This window comes from Thermobia domestica, chromosome 1 (assembly GCF_964235325.1).
Source record: "Thermobia domestica chromosome 1, izTheDome1.hap1.1, whole genome shotgun sequence".
Lineage (NCBI taxonomy): Eukaryota > Metazoa > Arthropoda > Insecta > Zygentoma > Lepismatidae > Thermobia > Thermobia domestica.
In genome coordinates this window covers 190,436,764-190,463,483 of record NC_137454.1, presented here as the reverse complement: position 1 = coordinate 190,463,483, position 26,720 = coordinate 190,436,764, and the positions used below count along the sequence as shown (strand labels likewise).

At 34.0% G+C, this 26,720-nt stretch overlaps 1 protein-coding gene across 2 annotated transcripts in view; it reads right to left on the bottom strand.

The window, feature by feature from the left end:
- Window positions 1–26,720, bottom strand: part of FANCI (Fanconi anemia complementation group I) — a 113,383-nt gene that overhangs the window by 7,107 nt on the left and 79,556 nt on the right. For both annotated transcript variants that reach the window (XM_081767508.1, XM_081767504.1), the window contains exons 19-24: window positions 24,585–24,784; window positions 23,492–23,659; window positions 20,852–21,035; window positions 15,741–15,957; window positions 9,003–9,075; window positions 4,627–4,797 (exon numbers count right to left, since the gene is read on the bottom strand). In XM_081767508.1, coding sequence (XP_081623634.1) covers window positions 4,627–4,797; window positions 9,003–9,075; window positions 15,741–15,957; window positions 20,852–21,035; window positions 23,492–23,659; window positions 24,585–24,784 — 1,013 coding nt within the window. The remainder of the gene's footprint in view (window positions 1–4,626; window positions 4,798–9,002; window positions 9,076–15,740; window positions 15,958–20,851; window positions 21,036–23,491; window positions 23,660–24,584; window positions 24,785–26,720) is intronic.

Genomic DNA, 26,720 nt, shown 5'->3' with positions numbered 1-26,720 from the left:
AATAAGATGCAGGATAGAGGTCAGGGTAATTATGCACGTAATCAGCCACAATATGCATCTGTTCGTAATGTAGATATACGACCTGAAAATGATTCTAATGTTCGTAGTTTCAATAATAGAATGAGTAGCTATAATGGTACCGGAAATCAAACACAACCTAACTATAGATATGGAGCTAGGAATTTCAGAAATAACAACAGAAATTTCAGTAGGAGTAATAATTATCGCTGATTCTCACAAAATGAATTTGCAGATGGCAGGAACTTCGTAAATAGGAATCGAAATATGGTATCATCCTATGAAAGACAAGCACGTACACAAGATTGTGCTATACAATGTTCCTTAAATTAACTCTTCGAACGTATAACTTGAACTGACAAAAAGGCGTCCGATGGATTTGTATTAATTTGACCTTTGCTTACGTCTATGGTTATTATGTTCTTTATTCGATTTATTATTATGATGTATGTTAAGTAATGTAATTATGTTTGTGTTTCATGTCTTTTGCAAAGTTATCTCATAATTACTTATTTGAATATTATGAATATTTAAAAATAAAAGATCATAATTTTAATGTAAACTTATGAAGGTAATGACAGATATATCAAATAGATGCACCTTATTATATGGAAAGAATAAGAATAATGAATATCGAATCTCTTAATTTTTCAAAGGTTATTAATGTATTAAATGATGACCATCAATGCGTTTATATGTTCCAACTTTGTTGACTTCTGATCCTATCAATATTTAATATTACGAAGATCTTTGTAAATAGTGTTGTTTGTATATGAAGAAATAGTTAATTTGTACCCTAGAAGGAAACTACCAGTTAGGTTTAATTTTTGAATAGAATATGATAATTGTAATTCGTCGTTATTAATATTGAGATATACTGACAAATATAAAAATGTGTAATGTTATAATATATTATATATAAATGGAAAAGTAGAATATTTGTATTAAAGGTGATATTATATATGTGAGGGCTATTCAAAAGGTAAATATTATATATAACCCAGGGTTCTTTCCTTCATAGTAAAACTATTATGGAAGTCCCGTTCGAGGCGACCTCTACAACGATAACGTTGTATGGAACATTAGCAATCTGTGCCTATTTACAGAAAGGGATCAGAGACGAATTATGTGAGCAGTATAATGTATAGAAAAAAAAAGAAAGACATATAGAGATTCTGAGATATTATTTGTGTAATCGGTAACTAAAATAAGAGTTGTTGTTACTATAGCAACAACGTAAATATATATACATGTACGTAGTCATCTTGACGAGTAAATAAGTGTGTATATAAAGGTCTAGATATTTTGTTGGGTGTGCCGAAAAGTTAATTATGTACACTTCGCATGGTCAAATATTAAAAACCAGTTAAGAAAGTGTTAAACGCTTTGAATTATTTTGAAGATTAACTTAAATATACGAACCAGGCCCTTACACATGGAACCCTTATACGCAACGCACATCCCACAGTTGCACGGCAGGGACACCCGGAAGGTGTGGATTCACACGGACAAAGCATCCAGTCACACTGCTCGCAGTTCTGCCACGTATTATCGGCGTATGTCCACGGAGACTGGTGTGTCTGTTATACCCTTCTCGTCCATACCTGTGAAGTCACCAGATGCGTCGCCGATGGATTTCTGCGCCTTTGGCCTTCTGAAACAAGGCCTCGCGCGAAGGCGTCCCACCACCATAGCGGGGCTCTGGAATGCTTGTCAAGCGTTGTGGTCTACAATTCCCCTCACACACCTTCGACGTGCACTACTTCAGTGCAAATTGCGTTGCAGGGCGATAGTCCAGGCTAGTGGCCACCACATCGAGCACAACCGTTGGTGGAGGAAGGGATTGGCGTGAGCAAGTGAGCGCACAAACTTCGGCCATCTTAGGTGAATTGACCTTCTGTATAAGATACAAATCTATAATTAAACAGCAACACTAACCTGGTATAACAATGATTACTTCTTCCTATACACCGTTCGACAATTAAGTAATGACACTGATTTTATTATGACCAAATAAACAAAGATAATGTAATAATGCCTGTTTATTATTCAAAGTACATCCCTCCTACGTCAATACAGCGAGTGGCACGACCACACAAGAAGTAAAACGACCTCTGCAACTCAGTTTGTGCTATGTTCCGTAATGTCGTTGTCACAGCTGCTTGGATGTCTTCAACATTATCAAAAAGTCGTCCTTTCAATAGTAACTTCAGTTTAGGGGACAGAAAATAGTCGCAGGGGGACATATCTGGATAATAGGGGGGAAGATGTTGTAGCACACGGTTGTTTTTTGGCCAATGAACAAGTACTGGCCGGTGAGCAGGTGCATTGTCATGGATAAGGAACCAGCTATCTGGGTCTGAGTATTCAGGCCGAACACGACGAATTCTATTTATGAAACGATTCAAATACTTAAATGAAACTAGCCATTCACTGTATAACCATCTGGTACAAATTCATGATGAATGATACCCTTAATGTGGTAGAAACATTGGGGCATTGTCTTCACTTTTGACTTCTGAAGTCGAAGTTTCTTGTCTTTTGGACATCCTGGAGACTTCCATTCGGTACTCTGACTTTCAGTAGCTGGATCATAATGATAACACAAATATTCGTCCTGCGCAACAATGGAAAGTAGGACATTTCTATTTTATGGGCCTTGCCAGGGCGTAAGCAACACGCTCTTGTTTTTGTTCCTCAGACAATGAGAGTGGCACAACTGCTATGCAACCATCTTCTTTTCCAAATTTTCCACTAAGATCCTACGAATTGCTCCCTGTTAACAGCAAACTCATCCTCTAAGTGACTGCTGGTAATGGCGTCTTATTTCCCGTCATGCTTCGCATGCGACAATGCGGTGTTGCCAGATTGTAGAGTAGGGATTACTTTTTCGAACGCACATATTGGTTTACGGACTGCTTTCACTGTTTCGTCATAATAAAATCAGTCTTATTACTTAATTGTCGGTGTATCATTTTAGTCCTTTCTAGAGTCTTCGTCGGTAATGCTACCTCAAGGGAAAAAAAGGATGATACGAAGGCCATAAACAGGAAGTAATGATGCAAAGGCCCTAAACAGGAAGTAAATGATACGAAGGCCCTAGAGAGGACCGAAATAATCACTGTTGGATACAGAGTTAGTGCTTGTTATCTAGTGACAATCTAATTTTGATCTACATGTTGTAACACAAAATTAGTGGACTACTCTGCGGTAACAGTGCTGTAGTCTGCGCCCCCGCTCTATCTATACGGTAACTGTTATGAATTATGGCTGATTAGATGAACCTGTTGGGTGAAATACAAGAAGCGCAAACTGAGAATTGTTTTGTTTTATTTTGTCTGGAAAGCCCACAGTGTCCAGATAGCGAGATAATCTGTGAGCTACTCCTGAATGATGGTCCATCGGATCCACCACTCGATTATTTCCACAATTGATTGAAACTGATTGTGATTGATTTAATTGATTATTTCCACAAGAAACTAAGTATACATTATTTTATTTATTTGAAGACATGATATACCTGTTTCAGTATCATTTCATACTTGTTTAAGCGTAGAAAAAATTCAGACAAATATTCTGATTAATCCTGACTAATTAACACTGCAACTTACGATAAAACTAGCAGACTTGCCCGTTCCTCATACGAATACAATAAGGTTTAATGAATATATGAAACCAGAAATTTTACTATAGAAATTGCCTGCCTTTTCCTTCTAGAAAAGGAATTTTCGAAAATGCTGGAATAAGTACTCGCTCATTTCTAATGAAGAGTTTATGTACTGAATTTCATTTCACCAACTTAAGTAAGTCCTCATATTCAGTTTTTTTCCTGAATAAAGAATCGGAGATTTTTAATATTTTTAGAAATGGCCCCTGTTTTTTCTTAGAAGCGGAATTTTCAACAACGTTTAAATACGTGTTTCCTTAGTTTAACTTAAGGAGTTTAGATACAGAATTTCACATCTTAATCTTAAACGAAACTCTTCATTAGGCATGTTCTGAAAAAATAATCGGAAATGAATGTTATATAATCCTCCTCCCCTCTCCCCATCTTTAGGTGTCCAAGTTTCAAAACGCTGAAGCACGTGTTCAGTTATTTTTAATTGGAAGTTTATATCCCGAGTTTCATCTTCCTATCTTTAAGGATTCGTGAGACACTATTTCTGAAAATAAATAAATAAAAAATGAATTACCCATTTAATCCGTTCGTAAAGTATTTCAATAAATTCTTTCCTACAGCTTGTTTTCGTGACGAAGTTAGATTTCTGTCCAAGTGTCATGTTTCTTTCTACCTTAGTAATATGGTGAGAGAGGGCGTTGATGAGTGAGCGAATTTCATTATTTCATACAATAATATAACTTATATATATATATATATATATATATATATTATACCAAGGGGGTTATCTTGTTGTTAAAGGAAGTGTTTTATGCATAACAAATAAGACCAACAAAGAATATAACTACAAATCTACTACCCACCTAGCATCCAGCAGAATATTCTAGTTATTGTAAGGATCTACTGCAAGTGACTGTCCTTTTAAAAGAGTGCATTTTGTTCAAAAATATGCAATACTTAGAAAACATGTGTAAACAATTCATTATTACCTTGGTCTTGTTACCCAACTTAATAACAAATTTTTCAAACTGTTCCACTTGGAAAATCACTTTTGGAATGTACTTTGTATCACGCAGGACCTTAGACTTCTCTAAACTAGGAATAGCTTGCTTTTTCTTCTTATTCTCCTTCTGCGCTTTCATTATCTCTTTCTGCAACTCCTGTGAAAAATACAAATGATATTTTCAAAAAAACATATTCGTTCCACTTTGAGAATTTAAATAAATACTGCCACTATGATTACTTGAAGTATTTCTTAAGTCTTCACTTTTATTGGTTTACGGAAAAATTAAGCAGTCAGCAAGGAAAGTTTCAGTCTTATTAACAATATTTCTATTGCTCTAATTTAACAAATTAAGTATTCTTTGCTACTTTTTGCTGATAATATCATGCTCAAGACGAGTACCGAATTTTATCTGCTTCTCCGAAATGTACTTAAGGACTAGAATGAACTTACTTTGCTGATAGAATCATCCACAATATTTCATGACTTCGCTGTTATTAAGTAGTAGTTGATGTTGAATTATATATATATAAACATATTTGTACGTAAATAAATAGAATACTACTACAGGGTTCCCACAAAAAAAGTGAAGATCTATTTCCCTGACACAAATTCTCGAATATAAACGAGAAGATATGGGGTAAGTTCTATCATACATTTTTAACGGCCTCCTTCATCCCCATAGCCGTCCAACACACACCTTTAATTACTATTTGTACATTTGTTGTTTAATATGAATAATTGTTATTTACACAAAATTTAACATTTAGGTGTAAATAATATATTATGATACAGTAACACATACCTGCGTTCTTTTTTTTTTTTTTAATATCGAAAAAAAAAAAAAAACTCTCTGAGCCTAATACTATCAGTCCTAATATTACCAACTCAGACATGTTAATCCTCACATTTACATTTTTAAACAGAATTCAAAAAAATGAAATCTTTAAGTTTTACGTCCCACGCTTATGCCGGTTAGGCTAAAGGAGACGTTGATGATGAGAGATGAGTGACATGGTGGAATGAAGGAAGTGGGAGGAGACGGGAGAACCCCGAGAAAACCCACGAACACATCGTTTGTCCACCACAAAGTCCACACGTCGCGCGCGATCTGGGATCGAACCAAGGACCCCGAGCACCAGAGGTGAACGCTCTACCACTGAGCCGTCGCGCCTAACCAGAATTCAGTTTTGCTTTCAGTTCTTGAATTTGTTCTATGAGAGCGTCTTGTTCTAGTTTGTAACATAATTTCATTTGTTTCTTCTTCTTCCAATTTCTTAACTTCAGCACTTAGTTTTCTTCTCTCACTTTTGATTTTACTTCCCTCTACACTTTGGGTTCATCTCTGTTTAAAGTATTCATAATAGTGTCTCCGAGCTGAACGAACTGAGAGAAGCATTCTTTGATCAACAGAAACAGATTCTACACCTCCATAGTACATAATTGCATCATGCACCCGCCTCTGTGCTGCAAGAGAATCTTCAATTTGGCTTTCTACAATAAGTGTCTTATTGACTGAGAACCGCCCTCCACTGAGGCATTGCCATGAGATAAAATTGAACATATTTTCACAACATGCCACAAATCGGAATATTCTCGTTTCTTGGACATTGCCTTTGCAAAGAAGTCATCTAACCTGATGCTGCCCATCTTTTCTTCGTATTCTCTGAAGTCAACTGCAATTCAGTCCCAGATTTCAGTTCAGAATGACACAAATTGACACCTTGCTTTCTCATGTACAAAATCAGGTATTCTGTTATGCTCATGCAGAGTTTGTAGGATGCGTTTCATCCTAGTCTGAGTTTTTTTATTTATTTATTTATTTTTTTTATATATATATAAAGGCTGGGGTCCAAAGCTGACAGAGCACGTACTACTAGTCTGTACTTCAGAGAACTCCTTTCCACAATCTTCTTGACTGTGCCCAGCAAAAGTTTTGGCAGTCAAGCCTAAAAGCTAGTTTATCTTTATCTGATACTTTTAGTTATTTCAGTAGTTTTTCTGTCTTAAAACCAATGTCTTCTTATTTCTAGTAAATTTTCATTTGCAGTCAAATCCAAAGCAAGAAGCTTCACTCCACTGTCAGCAAGTTTCATAATGCTTTGTTTGACACAACGATTCATTAAATTCCTTAAGAGAGAAGTTCTGAGTACAGGAAACAAATGGCTCAAGACTCTAGAATTTCCTTTCAAATGGTTCACACTCTGCTGTGACAGCTTTGAAGAAACATAATTTACAGTTCATGAATTGTGTTGCACATTTACGTTCCCTGATTTTCCATGACATTTTACGCAAAATGCATGATTCCCCTGACATGTTTTCATTTCCCCGACATTCCCTAATTTTCCAGAATGTGGGAACTCTGTACTAACTTTCCTTTTCTTTACTGTATTTTGAATTTATTAAACAATCATAAATAGTTGATTCTTCATTGTTTCACTGACACTGCATTTTCATAAAAAGATAAGAAGTCTGGTGAAAATAGAAGGAATGGAAGTCAAGAAATTAATATACAATATAAGCATTATGAAACATTAACACTAATATACTTTACCTTATTTTGAATTGAATGTGCTGCCAAACAAGTAATGAAAATTAGGGACACAGCACACAGAACACGGCTACCAATTTCTGGTTTACTTATAACACAATTCATCAGTGAAAATATTGCAATTTATGAATTAGAGCTTAAAAATGCTCCAAGAATTAAGAGAATTATTAACTAAGGCTTATCCATGTTATCGACGTACAACCAGAACTAAAATTTCATAATTTATTGTTTGAATGCTTTTTATACGAAATAAAGCAGAGATTGATTCTCATTTGTGAGCCATATTCACCTTGCACAACACATTTTGTTCGATGCAGACGAGTGACTTATGATATAATAATACTTAAATAATCTTGTTAGTCATGGCAATTGATGAATTTATGAAAACAAACCATTGTAATTATACGACTAAAATGACAAACTAATTCCTTTTGATTTCGGAAAATAATAATAAATTAATAATTACCTGTAGACATACTTACAGAAGTCGAAAACAGATAAGATAGACATAGTTCCCAAATTTATTTTTATTTTGTAGGTAATACTTAAGAGATGTTTTCTTGAATGAACAAAGGCCCTTTACTTATAGCTCCCAAGCGTATTTTCAAATATCTTTATTTGCGAATTTTTATGCAAATCTGCTACGGGAATGAAAGAGAAGGGACATAACTACACATGGAACAAGACCCGGCTTTTTGCTTTGGGAAATTACGAAATTTCAGTTTTTTATGGTTTCTCTGTTTAACTACCAACTAAGTCTATAGTATATTTTAAAATTTAACAAGGTTTTACCATTACTTGTGAGCTCTAGTTTCGATCCGAAGTGGATATCTTGATTAGTTTTCGAACTGCATTGCTCTGTTTGCCTGGAAAATTATGCAACCCAATTTACAATTTATGATATTTGGATTGCATATAATTCACACAATTTCTTGGTGACTATTCTCCACCCTTGTTGTGTCACACCTCCTGTGAATATGGAAGCCGTACCGAAGTGTGTGGTTGAGCGACGCTGTCATATTTTCATCCCTCTTGTAAATATGATGAACGACTTATGTATGTGACTTTCATATGTTACTCTTTTTCTTCTTTTCCTTTAGCACTGATCAGCAGATCTTTAAATTCTTCGAGTTTCCAAGATATTTCCTTGTCTTTTTTCTTCGCCAACACATTAAGATATTCTCAAGTGACAAAGAACAGAGTAGAAGCTATTCATCCCCATCCCGAACGAAAACTAGCGCCCAATTTGCAACAGTATTTTGGAGAAAATATCCTTTGGTGTAACATTCAATTTGGTAGCATTCACGATCTCTGTGCCTTCATTCTACGTCGTATCAGAGCTGTTCTGAGGGCGAAAGGTGGTTCAAAGCCACATTAATTTGGTAAGTTTTTTCAGGTGTTTCTATAATTTGATAATCATCTGTAGATGTTTCAATAATCATAATCATCAGATTGCAAATTTGACCAATAAAATTACTGTCTTACACACACATATATACATATTGTAATACTTACGGCAGATTTTGCAAATCTTTTTTATGATAACGTACTGATTCTATCGATCACTTGACAGAATGACCATACGATGCAAACAAAGTGCATAGATTTGTGTTTTGGTTTGGAAGGTACAGAATCAATTCTTTTTTCATTTTACACCTGTATTTTACCTACCAAAATTTTAAGTCACTTTCAAGGTCTTTAAAAATGAAGATCACATAAATGTCAGTATTTTTAAAAAAATTTCCAGAAATGTGGGAACCTAGGTAGAACTGTTTTATTAATACAAAACTTAAAGGTAAAACTGAAATTACCTCAGCCTGCTGAATAAATGCATAAACATTGCTGGATATTTCTTTTCCTGCCTGCTTAACCAATTTTTCGAAGCTGCAACAAAAATATCACTATATTTGCATCAAAATTCACAAGAAAAATCTTATTCTAGATTCACGACTTATTGGGGTGTCTACACGTGATCTCTACTTGACAACATTTTTAATCCCTTATGTTTAAATTTCAGTTTTATAGGATAATAGAAATCCAAAAATACTCTAAAGGAAACTTGAGATATTACTATTGCGAAATATATATGAAAAATTCTTAACATCTATAATATATTTAAATTTGGGCTTGGGCTCCACACATTGACACTTGAGGCTATATTTTAATAAGAATTGTAAAAGGAACTCGTCTGGTTAAAAAATTGTTAATTCTTTGAACCATGCTATTGAATGCAGAAATGAAAGTTTCAATTGTAAACTATCGTTCATTAAAAATATTTGCAGAACGTTGAAATTTAGTGTGTTGGGTTTTGCATACCTCTGAGTATTTTATCAAACCAGATAACATCTTAATGTTTCTTTGAACTCTCCACCTACTGAAATTAACACATTTATGCGGGAACAAAGCTCCTTGAGGCGCAGGAATTCCGTACTTTTAGGGGAAAAAATCTTTTAAAAATAACAGACTTCATTAAACGATTACTAACATGAAATGAAATAAAATATTTCAGTTTAACGTTCCATGATTATGGAAAAAATGGTGGAATAAAATATAGGGAGGAAACGGGAGTAGCCCGAAAGAAACCCACGGACATGATGTTTACCACAAAATTATTTGGCCGGGGATCGAACGAAGGATCCCTGCACCAGAGGTAAGCGCTCTACCACTGAGCCATCGTGCTTCCCAAGATTATTAACATGTTACTCAGACTCTTCTATGCGATTTTTGTAATAGTTAAGTATCTTACGAAGGGTAGTCATTAACTTACGGATTTTAAACTGATTTTTCTCAAGTGACACTACGTCAGGTTATTACATATTTCAAAGCTACCTATTAAACGAAAACTTACAAAGCATACTTTTCATGCAGTGATGCAAACTAAGGAAGCTACAGTATCACAAACATTGAAAAAATAATCAAATATTGGAGGCTTCTACAACAGTGACAACATGAGTGGGACAGACAGGGCAACGTATATCCAAATTACCTCACTGTGAAATGATACGGTCATCGTATAACGTATTTCGAACAAGTAGAAACAAAGTTACAAAAAATTGAAAATTTGACTTTCTTTAAAAAACTTATTTCGAGAAAGTGCTTAGATAAGTATCACACCTAATTACGTACATGATTTTGAACCGACAAACATCACCAAGCCATTTACAGCAATTTCATATCTCAATCCGTTCCAGAGATATGAAAAAACAGTAAAAATTGCTATAGCTTAAAATAGTACATTTGTGAGAAATTACAACTATTATCCCGACAATAGCTTTTGATAGGTGTAACGGCAATAAGTCCTTGCAATTATATAATTTTGAGCAGTGTTGCAAACTTTACCTGTATACCATATCTTCAATACAGTTTGAGATATCAAATTGCTGCAAACGGCATTATAATTACATTTACTAAAAAATATCTCTGTGACTGGACGAGGTACTTATCTAAGCAGCGTTATGAAATAAAGGCTTTTGTAAGAAGTTAAATTTGTAATCGCTTGTAGCTTTGTTCGTTTTCATTCGAAGTCCATCAAATCATGACTATATAATTAGACACTAACGTACTCTACTTTAGATGTGCATTTACTTGTCCATCTAACTTGCGTTATTATTGCTGTAGAGGTCACCAATATTTGTATGTTTGTAATACTAGAGCGTCCTTAGTTTCCAATATTGAATATCAAGTAAGATATTGTAAGTTTTTATTTAATATGTAGAATAACGTACGGCAGTGTCATTTAACCTCTTCAATATCGATCTAGGAAATGATTCTGGGACCCTAAGATAAGATTTCCCCAAGTTTGAGATCTGTATGCACAAGGAATACGCAGTAACGTAATGTAAACGCTTGTGCACAAAAGTTCCAATGTTAGTAATTATGAAATATTATTATTTCACTTCTAGTATCCCTCGTTTCAACCAGTATTGATGAAAAATGATTCAATTTCCCCAAGTTTGACCCGTGCGCGCAAGGGATATGCAGTGACGTAATGTACGCGATTGTGTAAATAAAATTCTCAAGATACCTTAGGAGAACATATTATGTTACTGTGATTTACTCAGGACTAACGGATCAGGGATGAACCAACACTTAACTTCCGTAGCTCGACCCCTAATTAAATTAAAGAAATGACTTAGGTGTCTATCTCTTCAAGAAGGATGAAACTTGCTATGGTGTGCATTTCATCCACATCGGGGGTACCGCAGTGGAAGGGTAGGGGGGGGGGAATTTGGATGTTTTAGTTCCTCCTCCCCGTAAGTATTTGGGATAGGGAACTTGTTCCTAATTGTTACAGAGATATAAGCCATACATCGTTGGAAAGCTTATGGGACACAGATTCCAACGAGGTAACTTTTGTACCCCCGTGCCCAACCCCTAAAAGAAAAAGAAAACCAAAAAAGTCGGGAAAAATAACTTTTTCGAAATTTGTGGGGCTATGGCAACACTGTTATTTGTCGTATGCAAGAGGGGTACAAAAGTTACCTTGTTGGAATTGGCGTCCCTTGAGCTTTCCAATGAGGTATGGCTCATATCTGTGACAATTAGGGGCGTCGCAAGAGCTGACAAAATTAAGGTAGATGACGGGGTGGTTCACGTAGGTGCGATGTTTCGAAGTTTTTGCTCTGTTATTATAAGCTTTTTATTTTCTGGATAATGGTCACCAATGTCTGGTGTATATGTGAAAACTTTTTTTCTTCTTGGGTACAACAAATAACAGTATTGCAATAGTCACACAAACTTTGAAGACATGTTTTTTTTTTTTTTTAATTCTTTCTTCTTTTACGGGTTGGCCACGTCTTGCGAACAGGTGGCACAAAAGTTACTTTGTTGAAATCTGTGTCCCTGGAGCTTTCCAACGAGGTATAGCTCAAATCTCTGTGACAATTAGGGGCGTCGTACGGGCTGCCAACGCCAGGGTAGTCGCATAATAGACCACTGAACGTAGCACCTGCAGGCCAAATTAGTTCAGCAATAAACCTAGGTACCTACCGCTGCCAAAATATTGTGAACATAATCGAAGTAACGTGCGAATAAAATGCTACGAATCTAATGTACACGATCGTGTACACAGGTACCGAAAAGGTTGTAAAAAAAACCTGCTGGGTTGAGAGTATTGTATCGGTAGTATCGGAGAGTACATCATCAAGTAATGTCTCCCTGTTGATATTTGCATGGAGAAAAATTTCAGCATTTTACATCTATTAGTTTAAAAGTTACAACAGCGTATTAAGATAAATGGTTCACCCTACCACTCTTGTAATCAAACGTTAAGTAAATGTGTCTGTTGAAGATACACATGATGGACCATGTATCTTGAACTTTAAAATTAAGGACAGAAAATATTGAAATTTTTACTACGCAAATATCGGTAGGGGCACACTATTTCGCATACTGTGATACCACAAGGTTTACGATGTTGCCAACCCAACATAAAGTATTTTTCAAATGGTACTACGTCAGGTTATTACACTTCTTAGTTCTGCATGTAAAATGAAAACTTACAATGTTGCATTTTTATTATTCAGTGTTGCAAACTTAAGGACGCTACAGTGTTACAAACATTCAAATTTTGATGACTTCTACAGCAGGAAAACACAAGACAGACGTCTTTATGTCTATTCAAATCCACGAACTTAATTAGGTGTGATATTTACCTAAGCACTTTTATGAAACAAAATTCTTTGACGAAAATCAAATTTTTAATTCCTTGTAGCTTTGTTCCTACTTGTTTGAAATACGTTATACGATGATCGTAGCATTTCATACTGAAGTACTTTGGATATATGTTGCTCCACCTGTTATTACTGTTGTAGAAGCCTCCATTTTTTTTTTCGATGTTTATGACACTGTTTCGTTTTGTACGTAGATTTGCAATATGTAATAACCTGACGTAGTGCTATTTGAAAAAAATAAACTTTAGAATTGACAACACTGTTAACCTTGTGGTACCAAATAGTATGCGAAACAATGTCCCCCTGCCGATATTTACATGGTACAAAATTTCAGCGTTCTCTATTTATTAGTTTAAAAGTTACAAAGCCTTATTAAGATAAATTGACCACTCTATATTATAATGCTTATTAACTACATTATGGCATTTTACTTCTGTAAACTCACTGTAAATTCATGACTGAATAAAAGACAAGGCAGAAGTATTATTTTGCCTTTAAAACACACACACATAAACAAATGATATAACAAACACATATATAACCATACATATGGAAACTGTTTTGATTCCCAACATTTTGTGTCTAAACTGCATTGCTATACGGCAAAGGATAATTAAGCATGAGACCAAATGCTCAAGAATGCTTTCTGATTTTAAGAAATATTAAGCCAAGCCGTATACCTGACAATACTTTACTATTTCTTTCTTTCTGTTGTGTCTCTTAAATGTATAGCAAAAATGGAACCTTACATCCGCAAAATATTAATAACGTACGCAAGTGAACAACTATTTAATGAAACCATTGTCACATTCTTAATTTCTTATGAATTCCTTTACTTCCAGACTTCCGTATATCATTTTTAAGATTATAAGGGAATGGGACTGGCAATTGCATCTCTTTGTGTACTGGCTTGGTGGGCCAGCATAGTTCAATAAATTAGTTAAAATTTGATTTCAAACAAAATAGTTCATATACGTGGATCCACGGGTCACGAACTTGATACGTTCCGTAATATTACTTGATAAAGGAAGCTATTTTTCCTATTGAAATTAATGTAAATAGAATTAATCCGCTCAAGTCACAGAAACGTGTGTACGCGTGTTTTTATATTTTTAAGTGTTTTCTGCCACAAGAAAAAGAGAAGAGAGAGAGAGAGAGAGAGAAAAAGAGAGATACAAACAGAGAGGTTTTTGAATACAGCACTGACAATGTTTACAGCAAATGCGCGAAAGCACTACTGAGGACGCGAGATTGTAAGTCAGGCGTGTGTGAGTGTGTTCGTATCACGAAATATCGTTCGTGATTCGAGAGAAAAATAGTTTACAAAACTTTCTATTAACCGATTTGTTCGTAAAGACAGAGGTCCATGACCTATGGGTCTACTATACACAGATAAATATTTAGAGCCACTCTTACATTATACTGTCTTTTATTAAACCTTCCTTCACGTAAAAGGTATGATTTCAAAGCATCTCTCTATCTCTGTCTTTCACGTATTCATTATCCTTTTATATTCATGTGTACAAGTGGAATGAAATGAAATCTTTCAGTTTAATATCCCATAATTATGCCCTTTAGGCTAAGGGAATCATGTGTACAAGTCTATAAATATCAGCACATAAGGGAATGGTACTCTTTTTCTACTGGCTTAGTAGGGTAGTGTAGCTAGTTACGTAATCATCATCATCATCAAAGATATTCTGCCATTATTGGCAGATCACTTGCTGCAACTGAGAAGCTTCCATGCTCCACGGTCTTCCGCGAACCTCTTCGTTTTCTTGTACGACTCTGTTTTGATATCGTTCATTAATTGTAATCTCCTTCACCCTTCCCTCTGAAACGTCCCCCATGATAGTTCCTTCTTAGCCAATGTCCCAATCAGTTTCTCTTTCTCTTCTTAATAATATCTAAAAATGTTCTTTTCTCCCCTACCATTTCTAACACCCTCTCATTCGTTTTCCGCTAATTCGCTCCATTCTTCTCCACACCCACATTTCGAAAACTTCCAGTTGTTTTTCATCACTTTTGCGTAATGTCCACGTTTCTGACACATACAGTACAATAATCCACACAAAGCATTTTATGAGTCTTTTTCTTAACTCTTTATTCAAGGTCCCATAAAATAGTATTTTCTTCCTCCTAAAGGTTCTTTCGCCATTTCTATTCTTGCTTTTATTTCACGTTCACATTTCATATTATTACTAATAATACTACCCAGGTATCGAAAACTAGTCACCTATTCTATCCCCCCCTCCTACTTCTATATTTGACACCGATCCCTTCGTTTCAATCACCATAGCTTTTGTCTTTCTAACATTTATTTCATCCCATATTTTTCACAGCCCTTCCACAAGTATAACATTTTATTGATTTTCTCTTCAGATTCTGCAACAAGCGCCATATTATTTGTAAACCATGTATGTCTAATCATTCTACCTCCTACTGAAATGCTGTCTTCATTTTGAGACTCTTTTTCACTATCTCTCTCAGATAGATATTAAATAATGTAGGCGAGAGACAGCATCCCTGTTGAACTCCCCTTTCCACTGCACTCCCCTCTATAATTTCCTCTCCTATTCTAATACTTACTTGTCCATTTTACAGTTAAGTAAAATGGTCTAAAATTTATCTTCGAATACAATACAGTGGACATTCGGGTCAAGAACTTAATAGGTTCTAACGCTATTTGATACCCGAAATTAGTTTACAAATTAAAATCAATATAAATATAACTAACGTGCTTTGTACTGTACAGAAACATGGTACTGTATGTTTTCCTTGAAGTAAGAACAAATTACTTTTTAAGATTACTACGTTGTTATTTTAATTCTACCTCAAAAATTAAAAAAAAAAAAAAAAAAAAAAAAAAATACTTACGTAGTTCCTGCAAATATAGTTTCATTAGGTTTCTCGTACGAGAGGTAATATTTCACAAGATTAGACAGTGTGTTATAGTGGTGAACCAAAAGCTTTAGAACGGCTTCCACAGCATTAATAGTTGGTAGTGCCATCAACGTGAGATAATTCATGATTGTACACACATACACTAGGTGATTACAGATATCGCTTTCCCTGTTTTTTAAGATATTTCTTCCTAGAAAGAAACACATTAAAACAATTAAATAACTAAGCAATATATATAATCTAATACTAGGCATAAGAATGAAAGAAAAAAAATATCACCAATGCTTCTTTTAGTGCTGTGTCGTTTATTACATTTTCAGGAAATATGAAATACGTGATGAACAGTATAGAGTTCGGTTTGTTCTTTGTTTATAGAAGTTAGCGTCCCTATTCAGCATTGAAGCTATAGGAGATATAGATCTACAATTTAAGGTAGAATCTGAACCACCATAATGCGTTCGAAGTTTTCAAGATCTTCCCACTGGGACTGAAACTAGGATCAAAGCCACGAGCTAGCTCTAGAAAGAGGAACTCTAGCGCAGAATTCGGATTAAAAAGACAACTTAATGTTGGATAACACATTTTTTAGATTTGGTTTCGGCAAGTGTCATAATTGATATACTATTTATCAGGGTTGTAAACGCTCACTTTTGAAACGAGCTTAGCTAAGCTCAAACTCAGAGGATAAATAGTGAGTTAACTCAAACTCACGGTTTTTTAGAAGGGGCACGCTCAGCTCACGCTAAATTTTTATTTGAGGTAGCTCAGCTTGACGCTCAACATAAGGAAAATAGTCCGATGATTTAATAACTAAAAGTATTTATAATGGTGTATACTGAGAACGATTCAGCATACAAATGGATTTTTTACGGTAAAATATATTACTTTACCAAAAAAGCATAAATAAAGAAGAACGTTTAAGAAAAAAATAACTTATATAAGCGACGAAAGCAATAAGGTAGAATCTGATCACCATATATGACTCAATTAAAAGAAGCACCCCGCACATTATGTGTATGCAGACACTGAATATGCATTTGTCTAAAGTATTGTCTATGTGACTTTGAATAGTGCCCGCTCCTGCACATTCGGCGCACTTACAATGCAAGTCGGAGACCGGACACGCTTATTCCAACGTGATTAAATTACAATTTTGAATTCACTTTGAGTAATAGTTGCATTTTAAAGTGCTTATCAAGCAATCTAGTGCGCGATTGTGACATGATATCTTAGGCGGTTCAAAAGAATTAATTATCCAGTTCCATAACAGCCCTGTGAACCTTTCACTTTCGACATTTTCTCGTAGATACCTTCCAATGTTAATTGCCTACTTGTGGAATCTTTGTTTCTACATTATTTTTTCGTTTAGCTTCCTCCTGTATTTAGTTAACGCCTGAATTTTGTTAGGATGTACCCCGTGCGAAGAGTTAACTGAAATTACTCTTTATGATTTTGCTATTGGCGTAATATCACGAACAAATGTTCAACTTAAGTTCGTATTATAAATAAACTTCCAAAAGAGCAGTGTACGCTAGACTCTCTAATCTGGTATTTCCTTGCAAAGAGGAATGAGGATAATTGGGAGAGAGTGAAATTTAGTTTAATACACACAATACTAGACTTTATTAAATCTAAAAATAGATATATATTATCATAGAAAAAATAGAAAAGCTTAGGCATTGAGCTTGTACGTAGAGTATGAAAAATGCCTTCCACAATGAATATGGTCGACAGCGGATGCTTTGTCATGCAACCGCTTTAAAAGCAACAATAAAAAGAAGTCACAATAGTAGGCCCAATGAATGTATTTATAAACAGTTACAATATAAACAAATATAATCGTGGACAAATTGTTGCGACGTCATGCAGCAGAGGAGAGATATGAGGTGGGTCTAGTGAAGGCCGGGTTAGAGAGAGTCTAGTGTAATACATTTTATGGGCTTTAAATAGTTCTGTTATTAACATTAAACACACATCTAACCTCAAAATATCGCTAAACTAACCTATCAGAGTTATCAAGTGGAGGAAACGTTACGAAGAAAAATGTTAAGAAAAAAATATAATATGAAGCAATGAAGTCTTTTTCTAACAATTTTAAAAAATTTTCTGGAACAGCACCTATTCTTTATTTATTTGTTTGTGGTATCGTATATTATTATATTTCGATACAGAAAAGTTTCCAAAACAATTATTACTTCTGGAAATCTTTAAAACTCATTATCCGTACGAATCTGAACTCATTTTTCAAAAACATGATTTCAATATAGTTTTCACATGATTTCTTTCTTTAAATGACTCTACTATGCCTACTTAGAAAATTATCTCGAAAAAAGGTTTAAGAACTGCTTTATAAGAAAGAAAGAAAAAGCACTGTTTAAACTTCTTAAAAAACTGTTTCAATGTCATATTAGTTCCACCTCTTACTAATTATTATCACTATGAGATGCTTACAGATGGGTTAGCGAAAATGTGAACTGTAACTTCTTCAAAGTTATTATGAGAATCCTTATGATACAATCTTATTTTTTAAAAATGTCACAGCTTTCATTAGAAGTTCCTACACTTTTATCAATAAGAGGAATTAAAAAAAATTACTAACAGATCATCAATATCCAAGCGTTAAAAGCAGTTCGTGGCATATATATGCAACTTTTATTTTAAATTAGAGTTATTCGATATTCGAAATTATTATAAGATTCTGCCGTCATTTGCAGGTAACTAGTTGCAAACTGAAACATTCAATGATACTCAGCTAAGCTCTTTACTGAAGCTAGCAGGCTATTATTAGAAATACCACAAAGCAGATCAGAAATAAGTTAATAAAATTATATATAACCAGGATGTCTACTAAAATTCCAAAATAAAATTTCGTGACTTTTTTTTCTTTTTTTTTTTTTTTTTTTTTACCAAACCATAAAATTTCGTAACATTCAAAAACTAATAGCAGTACCTATATTCTTTAGCACTTATCTTTATCTTATCTCTACTTTCAAAGGCTGTTCCTTGAAGCGATAAAAGGTTGGTATTTTCTCACAGTTGAATACACTGGTTAGATGCGTACGTGATTTCGGCGATGCGATGCGATTTACATCGCCACTGCTCAATGATGCCAGCTGAAGGATAGTCTCAAGAGCGAATTTGAATGTGAATTAGGCCGAATTTTCATGCATGCGATAGAAGCGTGTTTTTCTTGCGATTTGGTAGCGTCTAAAGCCGACAACAGACATTTTTTGGTGGTGAATTTTGACATTTTATACAATAAAATTTTTCAGTCTGTACTTATGTTGGTACAGATAAAAAAAATCGTGATCCTAAAACTAATTTCGTGACTTTTTCTTGACTTTCATGACCGTTTTCTGATTTCGTGACTTTTTCATGACTTTCGTGACCGCTAGGCAGAGACACCCTGATAAAGCTATTTAAAATTAATCTCAATATGACGATACGTATTCAATGGTGAAGTCGGTGACACGGAAATTATTTTCGCAATACAAAGTTTACAACTTAGTACAACAATGTTTCCATTTTTCTTCGTTTCCTTAAACGTGAAGGTTCTATTATAAACAAGCCAAGATACTTCTTCTTTTTTTGCATCACAATAATTATCCTGTTTTTGCACAAACGTGATACACACACATCAATTTATTGATAAATTCTAGCTAAACGAGATTCTAAAATGTACTACCTGTTGCCTTAAAGAGCTATTTCTAGCGCTATTCATCCTGAACGTGCGTCACTTGTTTAATGACACTAATATCAAATTCCTTCTTAGAAATCGGACAAGAAAACTTACAATATGGCCGATTACAACATTTTGTGAAAATAACAATAATCGGAATTGAGCGTGAATTTGGGCGTAGTTTTCGCTCAAACTTACCTATATTTCGAGTTAAACTCAACTCAACGCTCACATTTTCAAAACCAGTTAGCTCATGATAAAACTCACGAAAAACGAGCGTACTAAAGTGAGCTAGTTCAAATGAGCGCGCTAATTCACAACCCTGCTATTAATCACAGAGCCAACTGACCAACAGTCAATAATTACATCATACACCTGCAGTCAATTACGATATGATAAACAAAATTTTTGAAAGAAAGTGACTGGTTTATTTCATATTTTCTTCCAAGTACTAGACCGGTACGCGCCCAATTCTGATTATTTTTCCTTTTCTCAATTGAAAACTATAAAATGAAGGCGCACACAAACCTCCTTAAAAGATATGTAAATAAAATTAACTCGTTAGATGGATATTCTACACGGACAGAAAATACAGATCGTAAACAATCTTATCCATGAAGTTTACTTTCGAGAATTAAGAAAAAAATTAATATTAAGACATACATACATTTAAAGAATTTTATGCAATAAATATAGTATATTGATTTATTCTTTTCATTGCTTTAATATCGTATAATTATTCAATTTGTTGTTATATTTCTATTTTAACAGTGTTATATTTTTATTTTAACAGTTTAAATTCCTGCGCCATCTTTGGTTTATTAGCCCAGTGATGTGTTAGGGTGGTTATTTTTCTGGTTTCTTTGAAATGAACTGAAATTTTAATGGCTTTATTTTATTGATTTCTTCTTCAAATTTATCTGAATGTTCCTTACTTCGTGAATATTGAATTTTGTTATATCTAATTCTACAATCAAATTTAATTGAAGTTACATTAAATTTACATAAAAGAAATCAGCAAATTTACATCATTCAAATTCCGGTTCATTTCAAAGAAACCATAAAAATAATCTCTATATAAATCAATAGGTTAAAGAACAACGATGGCTTAGGAACTGAATCCCATTAACTAACTGTATATCATTCAATATATAACGTATACAGATTATTTTATTAAATTAATATGTTTAGAGAAAAATACTGTGCATTACTGCAATAATTAAATCCTGAAAACTTATACAATAAACATAAACAAAACTATACTGATGATCATAAGAGGTTTCATCAATTCAATTCACATCATCAGATATGTAATTCTTTCAAATTCGATAATTTACACCTGGTCAGTTTTGAATGTTTTATATAAAAGCCGTTGCTGATGTACTTTATTTTGATGTTTACTTACGTTCTTCTTGTGTCACCCTAGTTTGGAATGGCATCATTTTGTATTCAGCCTGAAGGCGTCCAATCATCCAATCTACATCGTCCAAAACTGACTCCACCTTTTCACATAATATAACTAATGCTGGCAACTTCGTATTTTCTTTTATAACTGCCATCGAAAATTTTCTTTCTGTGTATCTCTCTTTCTATAACGAAAAAAAAAAGTACAAACATTAATTCAGAGAAAATCCATTATACGATATATATGAAAATTCTTGAGAAACTGCAACTTACCAAATAATAGGACGAAATTTTGGCTGAATTAATTTTAGCTGGAGGGGAAAAATTGTGGAACAAGATACACAAATTCATTCTCCTTATATGGAACAAGGAGGAATTGCCACAAGAGTGGAAAGAATCAATAATTGTTCAAATTAACAACGTAACAAAACTGACTGTATGTCATCTGCCAATATCCTATAAAATCCTTTCAAACATTCTGTTAATAAGTTTGACTCCATACACAGATAAAATAATTGGAGATTTTTAGTGCGGACTTAGGCAAAATCAATCAACTATCGACCAGATATTTATCATTTGACAAATACTCGAAGAGAAATGGGAACAGGATACTTCGGTAAATTAATTATTTATTGATTTTAGAACGGCCTATGACTCAGTTAGGAGAAAGACATTATACGACAATCTTGCAGAATTTGGAATACCGAGAAAGCTAGTTAGATTAATCAACACATGTTTAAATGAATACCAAAGTGAAGTCTGAGTAGAAAAATTCTTGTTCACGAGCTTTCACGTTAACAATAGCCTGAAACAGGGAGATGCGTTATCGCCATTATTATTCAACTTTGTTTTGGAGTTCGCTATAAGGAAAATCGAAGATAACAAACTGCTAAAAGCAAATATTATTATATACAGCAATAATATATTACTTCATGTTCCTGGGTGCTTGATTAACAAAATAACCTACATTCTTTGTGGTGAAACCATACTAACTTGCCAGACCCGACAATTCTACCATTTCAAGAAATAAATGAATATACGTATGTATGCTTGTTAATTTTGTTACACTACATTACATGGGGACGTTTCTTAGGTCTCTCCTTGACTCTTGGTATCTCGACAGGAACTGTTTCCGTTCATTGGTCATATTAAACCTATCTTTTTAATACCAAAACAACGTATAATTTTGTGTTTGTTTGTTTATTCCATAGTATTTTCTTTTGTTTGCAAGTTTCGATTTAGAACAGCGTTTCCCAACCTTTTTCAACTTGTGGCACACTTTGGATTCTCGCGGCACACTTATAAGCATTATTATTTGTAAATATAAAACACAGTGGCATTTTTTCTGTGATTATTGATCTCCTCACAGAGGAGAAAGCTCTTTCACTGTTTTTTCCCCCTTGGTAAATCATGCTTATTTTTCATTCTAATTAGAAATAGAAAACAATTGCAATGAAATATTGGACTTATGTTTTTAAAAATACGCTTTCTTTTTAAAAAATGTATCCAACCTTTTACTAAGAAGGAAGATCACTAAATAACGAACGAACAAACAAATCTCTTTTACTTTTAAAACACAAATGTAGGTATTCTGTGGAAAGAATCGAATGATATTTTAAATTTTCAAGTTACGAAATAGTCTGCAACAATAAAGAAGCAATAATGGTCATAACAATTATAACAAATACTTTTTTCAACATTAGAAATGTACAGAACAGTAACTCGGTATCAAACTTAAAATTGTAGATTCATAGTGGAGGTTCATAGTCATGTGAAATACAAATATACATTTTTCCCTACGTTTTGCAATTTGATTGCTATAAAATTAATAATTTTGTTTCGATTCCTCGCGGCACACCAGCGGCCCATTCACGGCATACCGGTTGGGAAACGTTGATTTAGAATATTCAGAATACCCAAAGGAAAAGATGTATAACTTTCATGGACTACTAATGTTGTTAGGGAAACAAAACAACACGAAGGGCAAGTTGAGCTGCGTAACTTAATTTAATGGCTAAACAAGGTAGTGCTAATTTTAGGAACCAATTAACGTTGCCATTTCCAATTGAACCTAGGACTCATAAGTACTGTATGTTGTAAAGTCGAATTTTCAACTATAGAATTTTCTTCAAAAGCAATTTGGTAATTTTATAAGCAATTCAAAAAAAGTCAAAAAAGACCCGACAAAGCAGTATATATATCTCGGGAAAAAAAGGCAAGTATATATAACTACAGGAAAAAGAAGCTTTATTGAATCTCTACTTAAGACAAAACACATTGACCAAGAATGTATACGTGGATATGAACTTTTGCTGATGATTATTCAGTTAGGATCAAAAAAACGTAAATACTCAAACTCTAATTCAGAGCTTTGTAACTTTATTCGAGGTAGGAATGTACCAAACAAAGGTGATTGTTGTTAATTTCTTCAAAACTATTCAAGCGAAAAGGTTTCTTTCTTTCTTTTTTTTTAAGCCAAGATTTCCTTAAAAAAAAAAAAAAAATAAGTATACTCTTTCACAAATCAACCGAACTATATTTGTTGTATTTCCAACGTTTTCGAATCCCACAGCAAGATCTCTTCACGTCTTATCAACAAATAATGCTACTAATTACATAAAAATAAAGGAAGAATTTTCACCTCTTCGATATCTCCAATTAAGTAATGAAGTTGCATAGCAACATCTTGCATCATTCGAGTGGTACTCCTGGTTCTTAGATTAGTTGTCAGGCAAAGAGAAAAAACAATTTTACATATGTTTACATTCTCTATATCTTTCTGAGCAAGTTTCTTCTGCCATTCATGAACCTAGAAATAAAAAATAGAGTATTTACACATAGCATCGAAGATACTAATTGCATAAAATATTAATACGCATTTTTCCAATTTTAAATTATAAACCTTAATGAACTGACAATTTTTTCACTTTTGAGTTTTACGTTGCATACTTGTGTCCTATAGACTAGACACTAGAAATATAAATTATGATAATGAAATTAATGAAAAGGATGATGACAAACGAGCGCTTATACTCTACGTAAGACTCGAACTTGCGACTGACATTTTTTATACTTAATTAATTAATTATTCAAAATTACTAGGTAACCTATATTTAAATAATTACTTAAAACTACATAATAATTATTTCCTTCTTTTTTATGTTTACGTAGATGCTCAATGTTATGTATCAAGTTACTTCAAGAAATCAATAAGCAGTGCCTTATGACAGACATATGTTGTTCATCTCTACAAAAATTGTTAAATTTCTTATCTTAAAGAAATCTCCGCAAGAATTTTCTACAAAAACGATCAGTACATCAAGACGTACTATTTAAATTTTAGAATCCTTGCACCAGAAGTACAAGATGTTTTTGTAAAGTGATTCAATCTTTATACGTGTGACTTAACCTGATGAAAAAAGCCACGGAATAAGACGTTGAAACTGTTCAGGAAAACTTTTAAATACCCAACCAACAAGGTACGTACTACACTTATCACCTTCAAAATTAATATTAAAAGTTCGTTAATTACTGAATAACAAAATTAAATAAAAATGTTATTTATTGAAATTAATAGAACAGAATTCTTACTCGAAAGCAGTTACTTTGAAAGTGTGCTTTCAAAGGAAAGAGTAATTAGAATGTCTGTAGTACGTCATAAGAATTTTTGCAATATATTCCTTAATTCTTCTATTCTAGATTACCATATACAACGCGATTAAATAAATACAAACCCTTTTTAATTCAGGAACTCCTGGAGGTATATGTGAACATAGTGTGCTCAAAACAGTAAGTAATACGAAAGGTACACGCTTCCTACTAGGTTCCTCATTTTCTTCCTCATCTGCGCCTAGTACTTCGAGCAATGCTTCTTGGACTACCTCTATAGGAGCTACTAATTGCTTCGCAAGTCCATCATCTGCTGGCACATCAACTAAAAGGGACGTAACCATATATACGTAAGTATAGGAATAAATCAAGTTTCAATATTTCTAACATTCAAATATCTTGGTTTATGTGAAATTTATTTACTTACCATAAATATACACGCACAACACTTGAAACATATTGTTCTTTATCTTTATATTTTTAGTGTTTGCTTTTACAACCACTTGGGACCTATTCCCAAATAGATAGTTATCTTTTCCATGACGGAACAATATACAGTATTATCGGCGTGTTACACTGAAATTCTACAAATATAATGTACTATAACCTACTAAAAATATATGAAACATAAAAATCAGAATACAATAATAACGTTAATACATATTCACTGAGATATATTCTGAAAGCAGAATACATTGATTTCAGATGTTAACAGTTGCACAGAATTGCCAAAGTAAAAACTACCCTAGGAAAAGACAGTCTGATAGTGAACAAATTAGTATTACGCGGTGCTGAGATGAAAAACGAAAACTTAAATCTGATACCAAGTATTCAGATTTCATTCATTATTTCTTGGGATCTGTTGTTTCTCACGTCTTTCATCGCAAGTATCTGTATTTAAAATCTTTAACAGACCTGTTTGACAATGGATGTATATGAATAATAATTCATTTCGAACAATAAATTACACAAATCCTGTTGTTCTTTAAGGTTCTGAATTGACTCCCCATATCTCCTGTGGGAAACGAGTAATGAAGCATTTGTTAGCGTCTCAATATAATGAAAAGTGCTTCGGCAATTTTTGACACTTTTAGCCAAACTGAGAATACAGGGAGTACAAACTGAGTAATTTGCCTAATATCTCAATTTCTCGATCCTTACTGATTCAAATTATACCGGGTTTAAATGTTATATACACCAAACACATAAATGTGAAAAACAGAGCCATATACTCAAACATTCATCACTTCATTCGGCCAGAAACAGAAAATCTCAAACGATATCAAGCTCTACTGACATCCGAAAATCGACAACGAAATTTGTAATTTCAGTGCCGAGAACAACTTGCCAAGCAAAAGCCTAACGAGGCTATACTGTATAGAACTTCGTGAACAAGTCCTATTCTTCCCTTCCTCTGAACAAAGTGAAATTTCCGGCCTGTAATGCTCCCTTTCCTTCGCATCTAACTTTCTGAGCTGAGCTCCTACCAGTTAACGCACTCGTTTAACTCACAGATTTTATTGCGCCTGCTTTATAAACACTTCTTATGTTCCATGTTTCAACTTTTATGTACACTTTACTTTGATGCGGTCATGCAAAGTTACCAGTCCTGGTTGGAGGTTTCTGTGAACGTTTCTGAACAAGTACTTCTTTCTAAAGGATAAAATTGTTAGTCTAACGATAAATCCTCAAGCAGGAGAACCACCCCTTTTCGTCTCCCCATGACAGCTTTTCAATTATACTTACAGCTAGCTTCCATATATAGAGGCATTTTTCTCGATTCATACACTGGACGCGTCATACCGTGGTAACAGAAACCCTCGTTATATGGCCATTTGGTCATTAATTTATATACGAGGCACATGAAAAAAGTTAAAAAAAGAAAGAATATGATAGAAGAGGAAGTGATTGATATACAAGTACATACTTTCGTTATTTTTCAAATATGTAGTCACCATGAGCCTCCAGACATTTCTGGTAGCGGGCTCAAATTCCCGTATACCCTCTGTGTAAAAATCTGCCGCCTGAGAGTGTAACCAGTCCAGAATTGGTGTCTTGAGCACTTCACTGTCGTTGAAATGCTTATGGAAGCTGCTTTTTCAGGTGAAGATAGAGAGAATCGCTGGGGGCAAGGTATAGGATGCAAAGGGGAAGATTGAATGGTTTCCACCAAACTCTTTGAATTGCTTCAACAGTACGAGCAGCCGTGCGTGGACGAGCATTGTCATGGATCACAATAATCCCAGAATGTAGGTTTCCTC